Consider the following 15,447-nt stretch of genomic DNA (forward strand, 5'->3'; position numbering starts at 1 on the left):
AGCATCTATCTCAGCTTAATCATTAGGGTTTAGCAATTCTGTGGTTTTAAAATAGGACCCCCTAGTGGCTAGAAGAAGTTTAATTCATTGATGTTTCTATCAGGAAGAAAATGTGAGTAATGTAATGAAAGAGCAGCTGGGATGAATCAAAGTTCCATGAAATGCTTCTTCCATTTTGGTTGTTTTTGTTTCTTTCATGTTCCTCAGAGAAAAAGAAAAAAAATATATGAATACATATACATACAGTATATATATATATATATATATATATGATTGTTGCTGTTGTTGACATTTTGTTGTCTGTGTTTCTCTGTCAGCTATGCTACAAGATGGAGGGGATGGGGGAGTGGCATCGCCTGAGGCCAGGCGGCTCGAAGGGCTCAAAGGTGGAGTTGGTGATTGGGGTGAGGCGCAGCGGGGCGCCTGTCATCCCGGAGATGTTATTGAGGCTGCGTGACTTCTCATAACCTGTGGCTGCATGAAGATGACATGTACAGGTCATAGGGCAAAGATCAGAGCAGGGTTATGAAGGGTCATTCATTGCGGTTATGAGCAAATTAAAGTTTTAATGAAATTAATTTAAGGAATGTTTGTTATGGGATAGAAATGCAATGTCCATGACAGAAAATAATGTCATGATATATCAGTGTATGTTATATTATGACAGCATTTGCACATCAGAAATAGCAAATATAAACCATTTGTTACAGTTACAAGCATTTTTAAATGAAACAAAGTTGAAAAAAGGTAAATAATTCAAACAAAACCAGCCCAAACAAAGTAAAAAATATTTTCGACCAAAGGAGGAAGTTGGAAAAAGACAGACAGACAGATAGATGGACGGAGGGACAAATAGATGGACAGACAGATACAGACAGACAGAGACAGGACAAAACAGGAATATCAGTTGCCACAATATCCCATAGACACCTAGAGGTGGCACTCTGGAGCACCAACATGAACTGTGTAGGGAAGGAAGGGGCCAATAGTCCAGTGGATGTGCAGGAAGCCCTTGATCTGAAGACATCCCACAAGATTTTTGTACTTGTGCATCCACTGGACTACCTGCTCTGGGATTCCCAAAAGCATATCAGTGGTGCTACATTTTGTTCAGGAACAAGAAACAGACAGACTTGATGATTTAATGATTTTTGGGAAACTCAGAGCAACTCAGGTGGGTAAATCATCTGGAGCTGAGGACAGAAATAAACAAAATCCTCCATGTAAGCACGCCAATTTTAAAAACTTCACTTGAAGACAATTGATTCTCAGAGCCCAGGTGTTTTAGCCATTTTACACATAGGAACAACATGCTGCTCTCAATTAGACAGACAGAGAGATAGTCAAATAAACATATTGACAGGCAGACAGACAGACAGACTGACAGACTGACTGAAGACAAAACCCTCTCCAAGGTCTGGGTCAAGTATGGATTTCTCTTAATTTATGTCAAATTTATCAAGTTTACGAGTCTACAGCCACGCCAGCTGCTCTGTGAGGCTGTATTTGGCCACAGCTGTGCTTTAAGATAAACGCTAATATTACCACGCTAACATACTCTCAATGATAATTCTAACATGCAGAAGTTTAGCAGGTATAATGCCTACCATGTTCACCATCGTTGTTTAGCATGTTAGGAGTGCCTGCTAGTATTTGCAAATTAGCTCTAACACAAAGTACAGCTGAGGATGATAGGATTTTTTTTTTTTTTACTTTTTCACTTGTAGGTTGAACTAGTAGGACGCGGCAGAGTTAGGTGACCTTTCAACATGTTGGGTGGATTTTATTCTTGAACAATGTGGTTTAACTTATACTACTATACTACTACTATAGATGTCATTTACACCTGGCTGTGATCTGATCAAAACATTTGTTTCTCAACAATTGAACACTTATGTAAGGAGTGAAATACTTTGATATATGCTCAATCCCAATTTTTATTATAGCCTGATGGATTTTTAAGGGAAATATGATATAGCGACTTGAAAGTTAAAAAATGTATAATGATGTATGGGGTGACGTTTATTATTTATAGATTAACACCTACCATAAATAATCATTTTTGAAAAGATTCCTTTAAAATGGCTCTCTTGTGATTGTACTTTGGGGACCTATTATGAGAGAGATAAAAAGAATGGTCAAATTTGAAACAGCAGAGATTGAGATATTCTAACTTTTATTATGGGTCATGTGCCCTAAACACCACATTTCCCATAATGCACACTTGATACCATCTTTAATTAAACCATTTCTGTCTCCTAAATGCCCACTTCTTTCAAACCCCATACCTCCAGTTTGTAATGCAAGCTTTCTTATAACATATATAGTCTCAAGTCCTATCTAACCCTCATAACATCATCAGGGTTATCATCAATTCAAAACATGTTCTCACGGGTTGAATGATCTGAATTTATTTTCTAAACAGCTGTCACCAAGATACGTATGTACTGATCAATGTAAATGCAGAGACTCACTGAGACTGAGACTCACCTCACTGATACTAATTCCATTTTCCCCCCAAAGCTACATCTAATGTAGTCTCTGGGAGTCTTGTGTTCAAAAAAATATTTAATTCAAAATGACATTTTCCTGAAGATCTTCTGATCCACTTCAGATTTCAAACTCAAAAATTAATATTATAAATGGGTCCCCCAGTTTAAGACTGTTTTCTTGTTATTATAAAGTAATACTGATGAGACCTGGAAGTCTTCATTATGAATAAATGGCACAAATTCTTTCATTTCATTCTTTTTTCTAAATCCACTATGCACGTTTCTTACAAGAGAGGTAAGCCAAAGCTGAATTAAAATCACTCTTCAGTTTCTGTATGGATACATTAATTTCATTTTCTTCTGTAAAGTGAACGTGGATGGCAGCAAGCTGAGCCTATGCCTATATTAGGCCAGCTAGATTTTAAAACACTGCATACGTGCAAAAACGACATGTCCACACCAGGTATTTCAGCTTGTTTCTGCAAATACCTCTGTCCACATTAAAATGTCAAAATGGGAGAGGACACATGAGCAAGCCAACCACAGAGGAATATTGAAGAAGACATGGAATAGTATTTCTGTTTCTGGAGCAGCATCCTGCCATTTTGAATTCATTGTTTATTGTGAGCAGATTACAACAATTTCAAAGTTTGGTGTTATGGCTTGATGACAGAACAACCAGAAGTCAAACTGCTTTTAAGACTTACCAACAAGCATAAAGTCAGAAAAGTGTAGTTGTTGATGCTGTTGCGCTGTTGTATTCCTACTCCAGGTTTAGTTCAAGAAAACAATGAAAGGCTATGTCATTGCCATCATTTGTTTTGTGACTGATATTATAGAACAATGTTGTTCCAGTCTGGATAGAGGGCCAAAACAGAGAGAAAAAGCTGCATTTACAAATTTTGCCAGCTTAATGTGGACATGGTCTGAGACGGAATGAATGTGATTTTTTATAACCTGGGATTCTCACTAAGAATTAAAGGTCAACTCAGGTCAGTGCTTGACGTTGCTCCATGAGGTACGTAAACTGGAATTATTGCCATTTACAGTATTCCCCCACTTTGGTCTTAGTTTTCTTCCAATTATTTTATTACTCTTAGGGTATTGAACTGTCACAAATGCAAGACATTGTAAATGAAGTTGGGAAGCCAGTCAGCCAGTCGAGAAATCAGTACTGGATTTCCTAAAGTAACTCCAGCATTTAGATACTTTTGATTTTCTGATTTATTTACAATGGCGTTTTGTGTGGGATAATACCAACCTTGGTGAGTTTTATTGTACCAAATAATTGTGCTTTCGATACTGATTGGATAAGGCTGATGTCTATTGTGCTAAAGTGCTTCCAGGAGACCCAAAACGTCATCAGTAGTTTCCTCCAATTTCCATTATCAAGGGGAATAATATCCTCATTGACTGAGGACAGTGACAGCCCGTAAACATCCTGTCTCATAATATTATAAACTCGTGTGCAGTGTTTTGGCATCTGATAAACCTTCAAACTCATAGACCTGGTACTCAGCTTCCCTGTTTCATGTTTCGCCATCCCACTTGTACCTGAAACAACAAACTTCCACCACCATATCCTGATGCATTTTTTAAAATTGTTCTTCTTGGTTTGAAGTGTAGGGGCTTCACGTGCATCCATGGTGACTCAATTTCTCAAAGTTCCCTGCCCATCAACTTACTGCCTGAAACTCCGTCCACAGACTTGACGTTTACAGTCATTGGTACTGTAACGTACATAATTTAATCAATAAAACTGTGGATCACACTAAATTCTTTCTCTGTTGTGCCATCGCACCAGTGGTGAAAGAGACACCCCTTTTCTGCTGAACAAAGAACAAAGAACCATGTTTTCTTACATTACCACTGACCGAGTTTCCTTGTAAGTTCACCTAGTCTTGTTCATCTGCTAATTAGCTGTTATAAAAGGTTCATTTTTTTCTGAAAGCCACATAGTTTCAAAGAGAAATAGGAGGCAATAAATTCCCTTTTATTTCTGAATGTCGAGGAGTCTCTGGATCCTCACATCACTTTACACATATTGTACCCAGAGAAGCAAGGACTGACCCAGCTGATGAGCTGGGAAACACTGGACTGTACACCTACTGCCTGCCGCTGTATCTGCTCGATGCAATTTAGTGGGAAAGACGGACAAACACACATCTGGTCATTTGCAAACGCAATCATCAAGTAAGGCTGACATCCATCCAAAGTTAGTTACAAGATTGTGTGTTAATAGAAGCTAAATGATTGCATATTAATGCTGGAGGCTTAGTAGGTTTTGTGAACTTATTTTGTGTTTTAGTCTTGTATATGACGGACACTCTTAAATGCTCTCTCTCTCCCTTTCACTACTAATGTGCCACACACACCCAAGCTTTAAATCTGGGAAAAAAAAGAAAAGAAAACTCTACTGGCAATGGGAAAGGAGTCAATCACCCTTTTTAAGCAGGTTTACCCCCATTTTTTTGTTTTTGTTTGTTTGTTTGTTTTTTCAGTCAACCTGCTTCAGTTACCAGCTATCCATTTCCAAGAGTATCTTTGGAACTGCATCATGGTCTATTGAGGCTACAGTCTGCCTCTAGCATGATAGATTTCTGTTGTTGAGTATTGCCACAAATTGCAGCTTTAGCGATTTTGTCATTCTGGCAACAACCTGACATTCAACAAATCTGAAGACTGGTGATTTTGGAGCTGGTGTGTTTTGAGTGCTGCATTTTGCACCCATGTTTAAAAACTGTCCTTGGAGAAGTCATTGGTTGAGCTGAAAAGTACGTAAGGGCAGCTTTACCTTGCAACCTCATCACAATGGCTATATATAACACCAACACATATTGCACCAGAGTTTTTAATTCGGTTTTTAATTTCATCAGTACCTTTCAGGAAGAGTTTATCCTTGTGAGGTTAGTCTGACATTAGTTTCACAACTGCAGAAACTAAAGTCTGATGTTGCATAAAGAGAGAGGGCAGCACTGATCTGAAACCAGCATGCAAGGGGAAACTCAGTACACAGTACTTTGTAAAATTTCCTGCTGAGAGAGCTAATACCATTTTTCCATTTTTTGGGAATGGGATTATTTAAAAGGTCAGTTTGCTGTTTTTTTTGTTGTTGATGACATCCAGGATCCTTAAATTTACACTCCCCCTTTTAAGTATGAAATCTCAATGGTTGTATACCTGGAAGATGGAAGAAATTGTTAATTCGTGGAGAACAGTGGTAGTGATCAACTTGTATTTGTGTTAGTTACAATACTTTCCAATAGAACACACTGTAATGCAATTGGAAGTATGACCTCACACTGTGATCAGATCTCAGCTAAGTGTTAATGGCATCTGTACAGACTGATTATATTCTTAAGAAATACATCTGCCCATCATGTTGAAAAATCACCTAACCGTCCGTCAAAAAGCTACAGATGAGCCCTTCCTCTGCAAAGGGAGTAGAGCCCATAAAACAGCATGGCTTTGGGAGACCCTTGGGAGACCACTACGATGTACAAGAAGGGCAAGGTGTAAGTAATGTGTCATATGGGGGTACGTATAGGGTACACATCAAAGTCTGAATACAGGTCTCTGTGAGCACTATTGTATTCGTGAAAAACCTTGCATAAAGTCTTTTGTGTCTCCAGAGGGAGATGCGTGAAGTCTGATAAATGTCCTCAAGTGATGTCACCCAAGTCAGTGACAGTTGGGGCTGAAGAGTATGAATTTATTTTAACATCTGTTGTTGTGTCGGAGCATATATTACATCTTTTCTGTTTGGGACTGAGGAAATGCAGGTTGAACAAAACTTCCACAAAATGAAATCAGCAATATTTCACCTTACTTTGCTTCTTATTATTGGAAAAAATATTGCAACACTTGCTTTTCAGTCTCCACAGCACAGCTTGCTTACTACTAAAGTGTCTGATTAAAACAATAAAATATATTTCATAATGTCCCTCTCTGTTCTATGCGAATGCGAGGGTAAGTGTTATTTTTTCAGGGAGAGGATTAGTAAGGAGCAACAGATAGATAGTCAATGTAAATAATTAACAAATTATAAATTAAACATGTATACCAGCTTCATTTTAAAAATCTCTCACATCCTTCTTGAAACTTTAACGTCAGACTAGCTGAATAAATAACCTTTTTTAATACTTTGCTTCAGTTTTGATCACTGAAAGATGCGAAAGTAGCATTGCAGTTCAGTCACTCAAATTATTCTTCTGTTAACTGTAATGAAACCAAAGAATGTAAGCAATTTGTGTCTCAGAGCAGTCATTTGCATCCCCAGAGCCCCTTCTCCTGAATCCTTAAGTGAGAAATCACTGACAGTGGGCAACAATTAAAGGGAATTTACAGCTGTGACATTTGTGTCCCCCAGAACCACTTGTCTAGTTCATTTGAGGAATAAAACTGGCCCAGCTAAAAATCTAGCCGGAAAATATTGTTATGTAATCATTTTTGTCAGTGGGCAACAACATTTTCAGGGGGATTTTCAGTTGTGTCTTTTGTTCCCATAGCCCCTGGTCCAGTGCAACTGGGGATGCAAAATGGCAAAACTACAAATGCCCCTCAGAATGCTATGAATCACTTTGACGATAGGTATATTTTCAGGGGAATTTTCAGCTGTGCTTTTTGTAACCCCATTTTGACAACAGGCACTAGCCAATTTACTGGCAGCGTGTCGATACTGTGTATCGACATGCTGCCGGTAAATTGTAAATGTAGATATGTAGATATATGTACATATATCTACATATCTACAGATGCATATGTATACTGTATAAATATATAATATAATACACTATAGTCTACTATAGTATACAACAGGATGAGGTCTGTGGTGCTAGATTTAGCAGATTTGGCCAATAAGAATCTCTCTGTGAGATACGACTTAAACCTCAGGAGACATTCTGGGTAATGGATACCACAGTGACAGATCTGGGTCACAATGTTCTACGGACCTGGCCTTTGAATACATTGCATTTGTGTGTGTGTGTGTGTGTGCGCAGCACATGTGAGTTAAAATGCACACATATCAAAGTCTTAAATAAGGCATCTAATATGGGAGACTGACAAATACTAAAACTGGTTGTGTCTTTTTTTAAAAATGTATGTAAACTGTGTGTAAGTAGTGAAGAGTGAGTGCGTGTGTTTGTATTTGCATGTGCTATGATTCTAGAATGTCACTTTCAAATTAATGACTAATGTCTTTGTGTAAATTACAGCTTTATATATGCTTTGTGTGAGTGTGTGTGTGTCTGTGTGTGTATTTGTGTATGTTAACTGTGTAACAGCACACATTCTGCTCTGTTTAAATAGCTGTGTTTGCAATGTCAAGCCCTCTAACCACCGGAATAAATCAGCAGCACTGCGGCTCTTAGCTGATTGGTACACACAGACACACTTATATAGAATAGTGGTACTGGTACATTGATCGGGATCAATGATGTACAATGTCCAGCATACAGCAGCAATTTTTTTGTGACCTGTAATCCCTGACCAGGAGTGCTATCATCACAGATCTTGTCAATATGATTCTAATTATGAGTACAGATCTACCTCAGAAACATTTACTACAATTTGAATAAACAAAGACAAAAAACGTTATTGATCAGCACTTACATGTCTCAGTTCTTTAAAGATTCAAATGCAGTGACTGCTTCTTGTGCGGCCCTCGCTAATACAAAGTCTGGTTGAAAGGTGCTTAGCATCCATAATAAGAGCCTCTCTGCGGTTTATCTTGCAGCAGATGCGGCATGAGGCAGCTTTGACTATGATCTGCCAGTTTATGTGTCTTGTGTCATCCTCATGGCCTTTGGAGCCATTTCATCTTGTATTATCCTGTTGCCACACCTGACGAAATGTCTTCATTGACCAAATGGCTTTAATCGTTTACTGTGATAGGCAGTAGCACATTACTGTGAAATGTGTTAGCTGCTGCTATCCAATCCAGATCCTTTACTTTGGTAAAGGTAGTTAGGTAGAGTTTGTAAATACTTTTGGGTCATTTAATCTGTAACAATCGATCATATTTTATAAACTCATCACAGGTTTTGTATGTTAAAATCTTTATCCGCCAAGTAAGTATAGTATATTCGGTATAGGTATAGTAAAGTAGGTATAGCTGCCAGATACTGTACATGTAGAGTTAAAAATGTGGAGTTATATAGTACAATACACTGAATTGTATTAGAGTAACAATAAAGTAACATAAAATGGAAAGACTCAAGTAAAGTACACATACCTCAAAAGTGTACTTACTCTGATAAAAATCTATCAAAATGGTTACTAGAAAAAGATATAGTTATACATTTATATACATTTCAGTAAACACTTCTATAATAACACTTAGTTACACAGATACAATCAGTTTGTTTGCTGTCTCAACAGGAACCGGATGTGAGAGTAATATAAATTCTCTGTGTATTCAGAGACTGCTTTGGGATATGTTAGCTTGGCGTGGCATCAAGCTTTTGCCAAAAGAGGAGGATTACACCTGCCAGCCAACCCCTGAGTTTCTATATTGTGATGTTGCGTCCTCTTAGCTGGCTAGCTAGCCACCTGTAAACCTATATGCAGGAATTACCTGGGTTTTGCTTAGTGCCATCAAGACATAATCCCACTTAGCTACTGTCAACTAGTTGTTTGACACATGTCCCAAATTCAAACTAGGCCTGCAAGCTACAGCTATTAAGCTAAACTATCTTGATAGCTCATGGATGCCATTACCATGGATGAGTAAAAGAATGATAAAAATAATAATAATAATTGCAATTGTTCTTCTTATGCTTTGCCTATTCTGGTTTAACACCCGATTAGATTATTTTGGGCCACAGAGCAGTTTGATGTTTTAAAAAGTCAAATTCTGATTTCTGATTGATTCTCTTCAAAGCCAAAGCAAGGAGCTAAGCGAGTGATCACAATGTAGCAGCATATCTGTTAGCGGGGCAGTGATGATAACTTGTTAATACCTCCACTCAGTCAGACTTTAGTAACTCAGCGCAGGGGGAGAGACTGAGGAGGTTAGCCCGAGGATTGGATGGATACCCCAGTGTTAGAATGGGATGGCGAGACATGAGGGAGGAAGGAAAGGAAAGGAAAAGGAGGGAGGAACAAGGGATGATGGGAAAAGATGGAAGGTGGAGAGAAGAAGGAAACGCAGGGGGGAGTGAATGGGATGAAATGAGCTAGCTTTGGGTTCACACCACAAGCAACTTGGAAAACTACCATTATTTTTCTTAATCTATGACTCTGCACAAGAAGGAAGTATACTGTATACTGCAAAGTACTCAAAAATAATTGGTATATCAACATAGCTAAACAAAGTGGAGTGGTCATTTTATGTAAAATGTCTAAAAGAAATCTGTTTGCTGTTTGTGATTAATAATGTAGGGTCTACTGTATACGACAGAGGGTGATCTTGTGTCAAGCTTTCAATGACCAAACTTCCCAACAAATCAAGTAATACAATATATAAAAATAATACGTTCCAGACATCCATTATCAAATTTTAATTGCTTGTCAGTACCACTGTCTCATTTATATTTGCATCAGTAGAGATCTCAGAACTGTATGTGACATATTAACCTTTAATTTGTTAATGTATAAGGAAGGGGTGTCCATTTCTCTACACTTTCTAACGTCCCTATTCTGTTTGTGGCACTCAGCCTCAATCCCATTGGTTTCTCCTGAAGTGGTAATCCTTAAAAACAAATATAAAGTTTCATTTGACGTCTGGTGTGACTGTAGGGATGACGTGTCAGTGGGTCGGTTGGTCCACCACTTTGGTCCAGACTAAAAAATCTCAACAAAGGTGCAGTAGACTGCTGCGAAATTTGGAACATATATTCATGTTCTTCAGAGGATGAATCCTACTGACTTTTGTGATAGATAGATTTATTAGACAACAATAAAAGTAAATACAAGAAACTGGTCACCCAGTCCTGCCAAACAGTTCCTCTGACTTTTCATCTACCACCTTTATGAGGTTGACATTTTTGGTTTTTGGTGCAACTATAGGATACAATGCCATGAAATTCGGAAAATGTATCTCAAGTCTGCAAAAAGTATCTGAATATCTAAACTATATCTATATCTATGTTAATATTTTCATTTTGAGCATGACTGACTGACTTTAGAATTATGCACAAAACACTGCTGTGCCTATATACAATCACAGAGAAATTTTCAGGGTTTCTGCAGGATTCATTTAAGACTTAAACCAGTAGGGATGTCCCATGATTTTAGTCAATGCCAGTGGCAGGCTAGAAATATTTAAGACTTAAATGGAACCTATTAAATGAAATTTCAAACTTTTTAATACCATCTCAGACCTTTTTTGAGGAAACTGAAACCATAGCTTTTTACGACTTTTCAAGACGTCAATTGTTTCATAAGTGTAAATGTAAATGTAAAACTGAGTTAGTTAATTGAACTTGAGAAAGCAAGTTAAATAAGCTTCAGACATTAAATTGACTCAACTGTTTAGTTACATGGGCAGTCATTACATACAGTTTTGCTTTCGATTTACATTTTCCAGGTTTAAAGAGCAAGTTCTTCATTTAATATGAATAGCTGTTGCTATTGAAGCCATTTTGTACCAGAGTCAGTACAAATACAACATGTGAGGCTGCTCCCATTGACTTTATTGGCCACAAAACAAAACTATAAGTGTACAAGGTAGGGACTGTATGCAATACTAACTTTAATCACGGTTCACATTGTTTTTTTTTGTTTTTTTATGAAAATGAAACCATGATTTAATTTAACATGTATTAAAAACAGACTTAAAGTTTCTATATTGTTTTCTTCAAACTACAAAAGCAAAGCATGCTGGGAAGTCTTTAAATATGCTAGTTTTGTTTCTTTAAAAAATTAAATCAACGAGTTTAGTGAACTTTCAGCAGCTCATTCATTCAACTCATCATTTCTAGTCAAGACACCTCGAGTCAGGACAACAATGTCTATAAGTTGAATCAACTTGAAATGATCAAAATGTACATATTTACATTGAGTTAACAGGAAAAGATTACTTGATTCCATTCAATTCCTGTATGATATTTTTACAGCATAGAAACAGCTGTATAAACCACATAAAATCTCTTTGTGTCAGTTACTCTAACTGACTTATTGCTTATTCATTAAGGTAGCCATCATCTTCTCAAATTGACAGCCAATTCCACTACATGGTTACTAGCAGCGTGAAAACATAGAGCAGTGAACTGCAGAATCATCATCATTCCAAAAATGTGAAATATTGCTGTGACTATGACTGTAGAATTTTCAACCGTAATGGTTGATTTTCCAGAGTTTTATCTATGATAATCTGTGATCATTGTAATGGATCAATGAAATTCCTGCAGGGAAAGGGAGATTAGAGAAACATGAGAAAAGAAGGAAATGATAAGAGTTGTGGTGGAACAAGGAGTGCAGGGAGGCAAAGGAAGGAATTGGGAAAGGGGAAGCCAGGAGGAAGAAAGGGAAAGGGAAAGGTTTTGGGGTGAGGATTATACAGAAGAGGACAGAAATACAAAGAGGGAAGACTCACATGCACAGAGAAATAGAACATATGCAAAGAAAAGAAAGTATATTTATAAAGAGAGTCTCATTGCTATGTCACAGTGTGAGCGTAGCGACACACCATGAAGATAACAGCGTGAAAACACAGATTAAACACACCATGAAAAGCATTATGGGTCTGCAGAGAGAGATGTACATGCAATATCATGATTATATACAGTTATGTACATTATACATTAGTTTTTGGACAGTGACACATCAAAATGTAACTGAAGTGTAGACATTCAGCTTTAATTCAGTTGGGGGTGTTGGGCTGTTCCCTCATCATTTCCTGACATCTGGAGTTGTTTCCAAGTGTTATTGTGTTATTACGTAAATTTGCATTTGGTAGCAGTTCATGGGAACTCTCAATATGCAGTCCAAAGAGGTGTCAATGCATATTAAGTAGACTTTCATTAGGCAGAAAAAAAATCAAACATACCTATAGAGATAGCAGAAACTTTAGGAGTGGCCAAATCAACAATTTGGTAAATTCTTAAGAAGAAGGAATGCAATGGCGAGCTCAGCAACACCAAAAGGCCTGGAAGCCCACGGGAGACGACTGAAGTGGATGATCACAGAATTATTTTCTTAGTGAAGAAAACCCTTCACAGCATCTAGACAAGTCAAGAAGGCTCTACAATCTACAATCAAGAGACGCCTTCATGAATGTAAATACAGACGGATTGCCACTGGTAACACTCAAGAACAGGAAGGCCAGATTAAATTTTGCCAGAAAACATCTAAAAAAGCCTGCCAATCTCTGGAAGAAAATTCTTTCGACAGATGAAACCCAGATTAACTTGCACCAAAATGATGGGAAGAGAAGAGGATGGAGAAGGAAAGGAACGGCTCATGATCCAAATTATACTACATCATCTGTCAAACATAGTGGAGGCAGTGTCATGGCATGGGCATGTATGGCTGCTAATGGAACCGGTTCACTGGTGTTTATTGATAATGTGACTGCTGATAGAAGCAGCAGGATGAATTCTGAAGTGTATAGAATTATACTATCTGCTCAGATTCAGCCAAATGCATCAAAACTGTTAGGACAGTGCTTCACAATACAGATGGATAATGACCCAAAACATATTGAGAAAGCAACCCAAGAGCATCTCAAGGCATAAAATGGAATATTCTTCAATGGCCAAGTCAGTCATCTGATATCAACCAAGTTGAGCATGCTTTTTCACTTCCTGAAGACAAAACTTTAGGGCCGAAAGACCCACAAACAAGCAGAAACTGAAGGTGGCTGCAGTAAAGGCCTTGAAAAGCATCTCAAGGGAGGAAACTCAGTATTTGGTGATTTCCATGGGTTCCAGACTTCAGCCAGTCACCGATTGCAAAGGACTTTCATCCCCGTATTAAAAATAATACTATTAAAATAATAGAATTAAAAGCTACTTTTGAACCTCTAAAAATTAGGAACTATGTATAAAAATGGTTATAATTCCTAGATGGTTAAAATATTTTTGTTGAACCCCTTGAATTAAATCTGAAAGTCTACATTTCAATTGCATCTTGATAGTTTCATTTCAAATCCATTGCGGTGGTGTATAGAGGCAAAATTACAAAATACTGTCTAAATACTTATGTACCTAACTGTAAATTATCTAATAATGAAGGTCCTGTTTACTGTTCAAAATTGTGTTTTTTTAGGGAAATATATCTATATTCTATTTTTCACTGAATGAAAAACAGGGCCAAGTATTGACATTACTGAGATGTGGGGTGAAGAAAATGAAAGAGAAGAAGTGAAATGAAAGAAATTTAAGGATAAAATTATATAAAGATTAAACATTCATTTCCTCATAAAATTTAAGAGACTGAAGGTGCATGTAGCAGTTTAAGAGACTGAAACAGTTAATGAGTGCATAGGTCTATGCTGGCTGAGAGTTGAGAGCTCAACACATGCTACTTAAGAAAGTACAAGAGCATTTAGAATATTTTAAGACAAATTTATACACAAATGCAAATAATTGCAAAGGGGTCACTTATTTTTCCTGCCGCTGTATAACAAAGATTGTTAGATAATTTTCCAGCATCACTGATGACTGGTTGCTTTTGACTGCCAGAGCATGTTCATCAGTTTTAAGTGTTCCTAGGAAACCCGCTGTGGTTTTTACGACTTGTAGTATTTCTATATTTGCTTGTGTGTGTTTTCCTGCTGGCAGTGTGTTTCTGTATTTAATAAATGTGCTGCCAAAGTGATGAAGGTGCTTCATAATTTGTTTGTGTTTTTCTATTTTTATTCCTCTATTTGTATGTGTGGCAGGCTGCTGAGTCGTCTTGGTCACAATAGCAATATAAATTTTTATATGTTTACTGATTGACTACTGCACTTCAGGGTCAAACACTAATGTGAGGAATTGTTTGGAACATCCTACATTACTACCTTGGAACAGGTTCAAGGTTAGCATCATATACAATACTAATGCAGGAGTGTTGACAATTGAAGGCAGGACTGTTAACTAAATAAAGTTTAAGTCTTCTAGGTAATCATTACTTAGTTTTTCAGCCTTTACCAAACCTTATAGTAATTTACTCTGAACATTAACATTGTGTATTTAATGTAAGATTTACAAACAAGATATCCCTGTCTACAGTTATCTGATTAACCTTAACAAAAGTAGATTCTTACTTACATGGTTTTAAATTCAGAGTTTCGGCTCCATAACCATAATCCACATAATTGATATGTTTACACTTTCCTTGGTCAACATGATTCTTCCCCTGACACCATTGTGGCTCAACTTTTGTAGTGGCACTCAGGAAATAAAATAATGTGAGTGCAATCCAATAGGCCTCAGGGGATTCTGACCACCAATAATGATTAAACACCGGCTAGAGGCAATTGATCGTGGGTTGGAGAAAAAGAAAATGTTAAAGAAAAACAGATGTGGGGATATGTGGATGAGAGATAAACAGAATGAGATCTGGTGAAGAGAGAGTACATATAACATGAAACTGCATGTTGGTGGTCGAAATCAAGGGAGAGGGAGTGAAAGAGAGAGAGAGAGGGAGAGCTCTCCACTCTGTTACAGAACAGCATATCTGCGTACATCAATGAGCCTCTAAGTAAGACTCAAGAGTCAGTTCAGGCCAGTGGTATCTGTCTGTCAGTGAAGAGAATCATTACAATTCTTACTGAAAAAAGGAGGAGGAGGACAGAGAAAAAGACAGGGAGAAAGAGAATTATGGGAAGGGAAAAACAAAGGGAGACAGGACGACATTCACAGACAGCATGAAATACAGAGCTAGGGAGTGATTAATGCAAGATTTCATTCCCCTATTCCACCCACTCACTGATTAGGTTTTCCAGTGAAAGGGGAGATAGACGTGTACGGTATCATAATGCAGAGTGTGCATTTGAAAGTCATGCAGCCGGCAGAAGTGTGTAATG

General features: G+C 37.5%; 1 protein-coding gene across 1 annotated transcript in view; it reads right to left on the reverse strand.

The window, feature by feature from the left end:
- Positions 1 to 322: 322 nt before the first annotated feature.
- LOC120788350 (potassium voltage-gated channel subfamily C member 1-like) overlaps positions 323 to 15,447 on the reverse strand; it is a 78,601-nt gene continuing 63,476 nt past the window's right edge. Inside the window, exon 5 of the mRNA XM_040124102.1 lies at positions 323 to 474. Coding sequence (XP_039980036.1) covers positions 323 to 474 — 152 coding nt within the window. The remainder of the gene's footprint in view (positions 475 to 15,447) is intronic.

The sequence above is a fragment of the Xiphias gladius genome, chromosome 3, assembly GCF_016859285.1.
Source record: "Xiphias gladius isolate SHS-SW01 ecotype Sanya breed wild chromosome 3, ASM1685928v1, whole genome shotgun sequence".
In the NCBI taxonomy this organism is placed as follows: Eukaryota; Metazoa; Chordata; class Actinopteri; order Istiophoriformes; family Xiphiidae; genus Xiphias; species Xiphias gladius.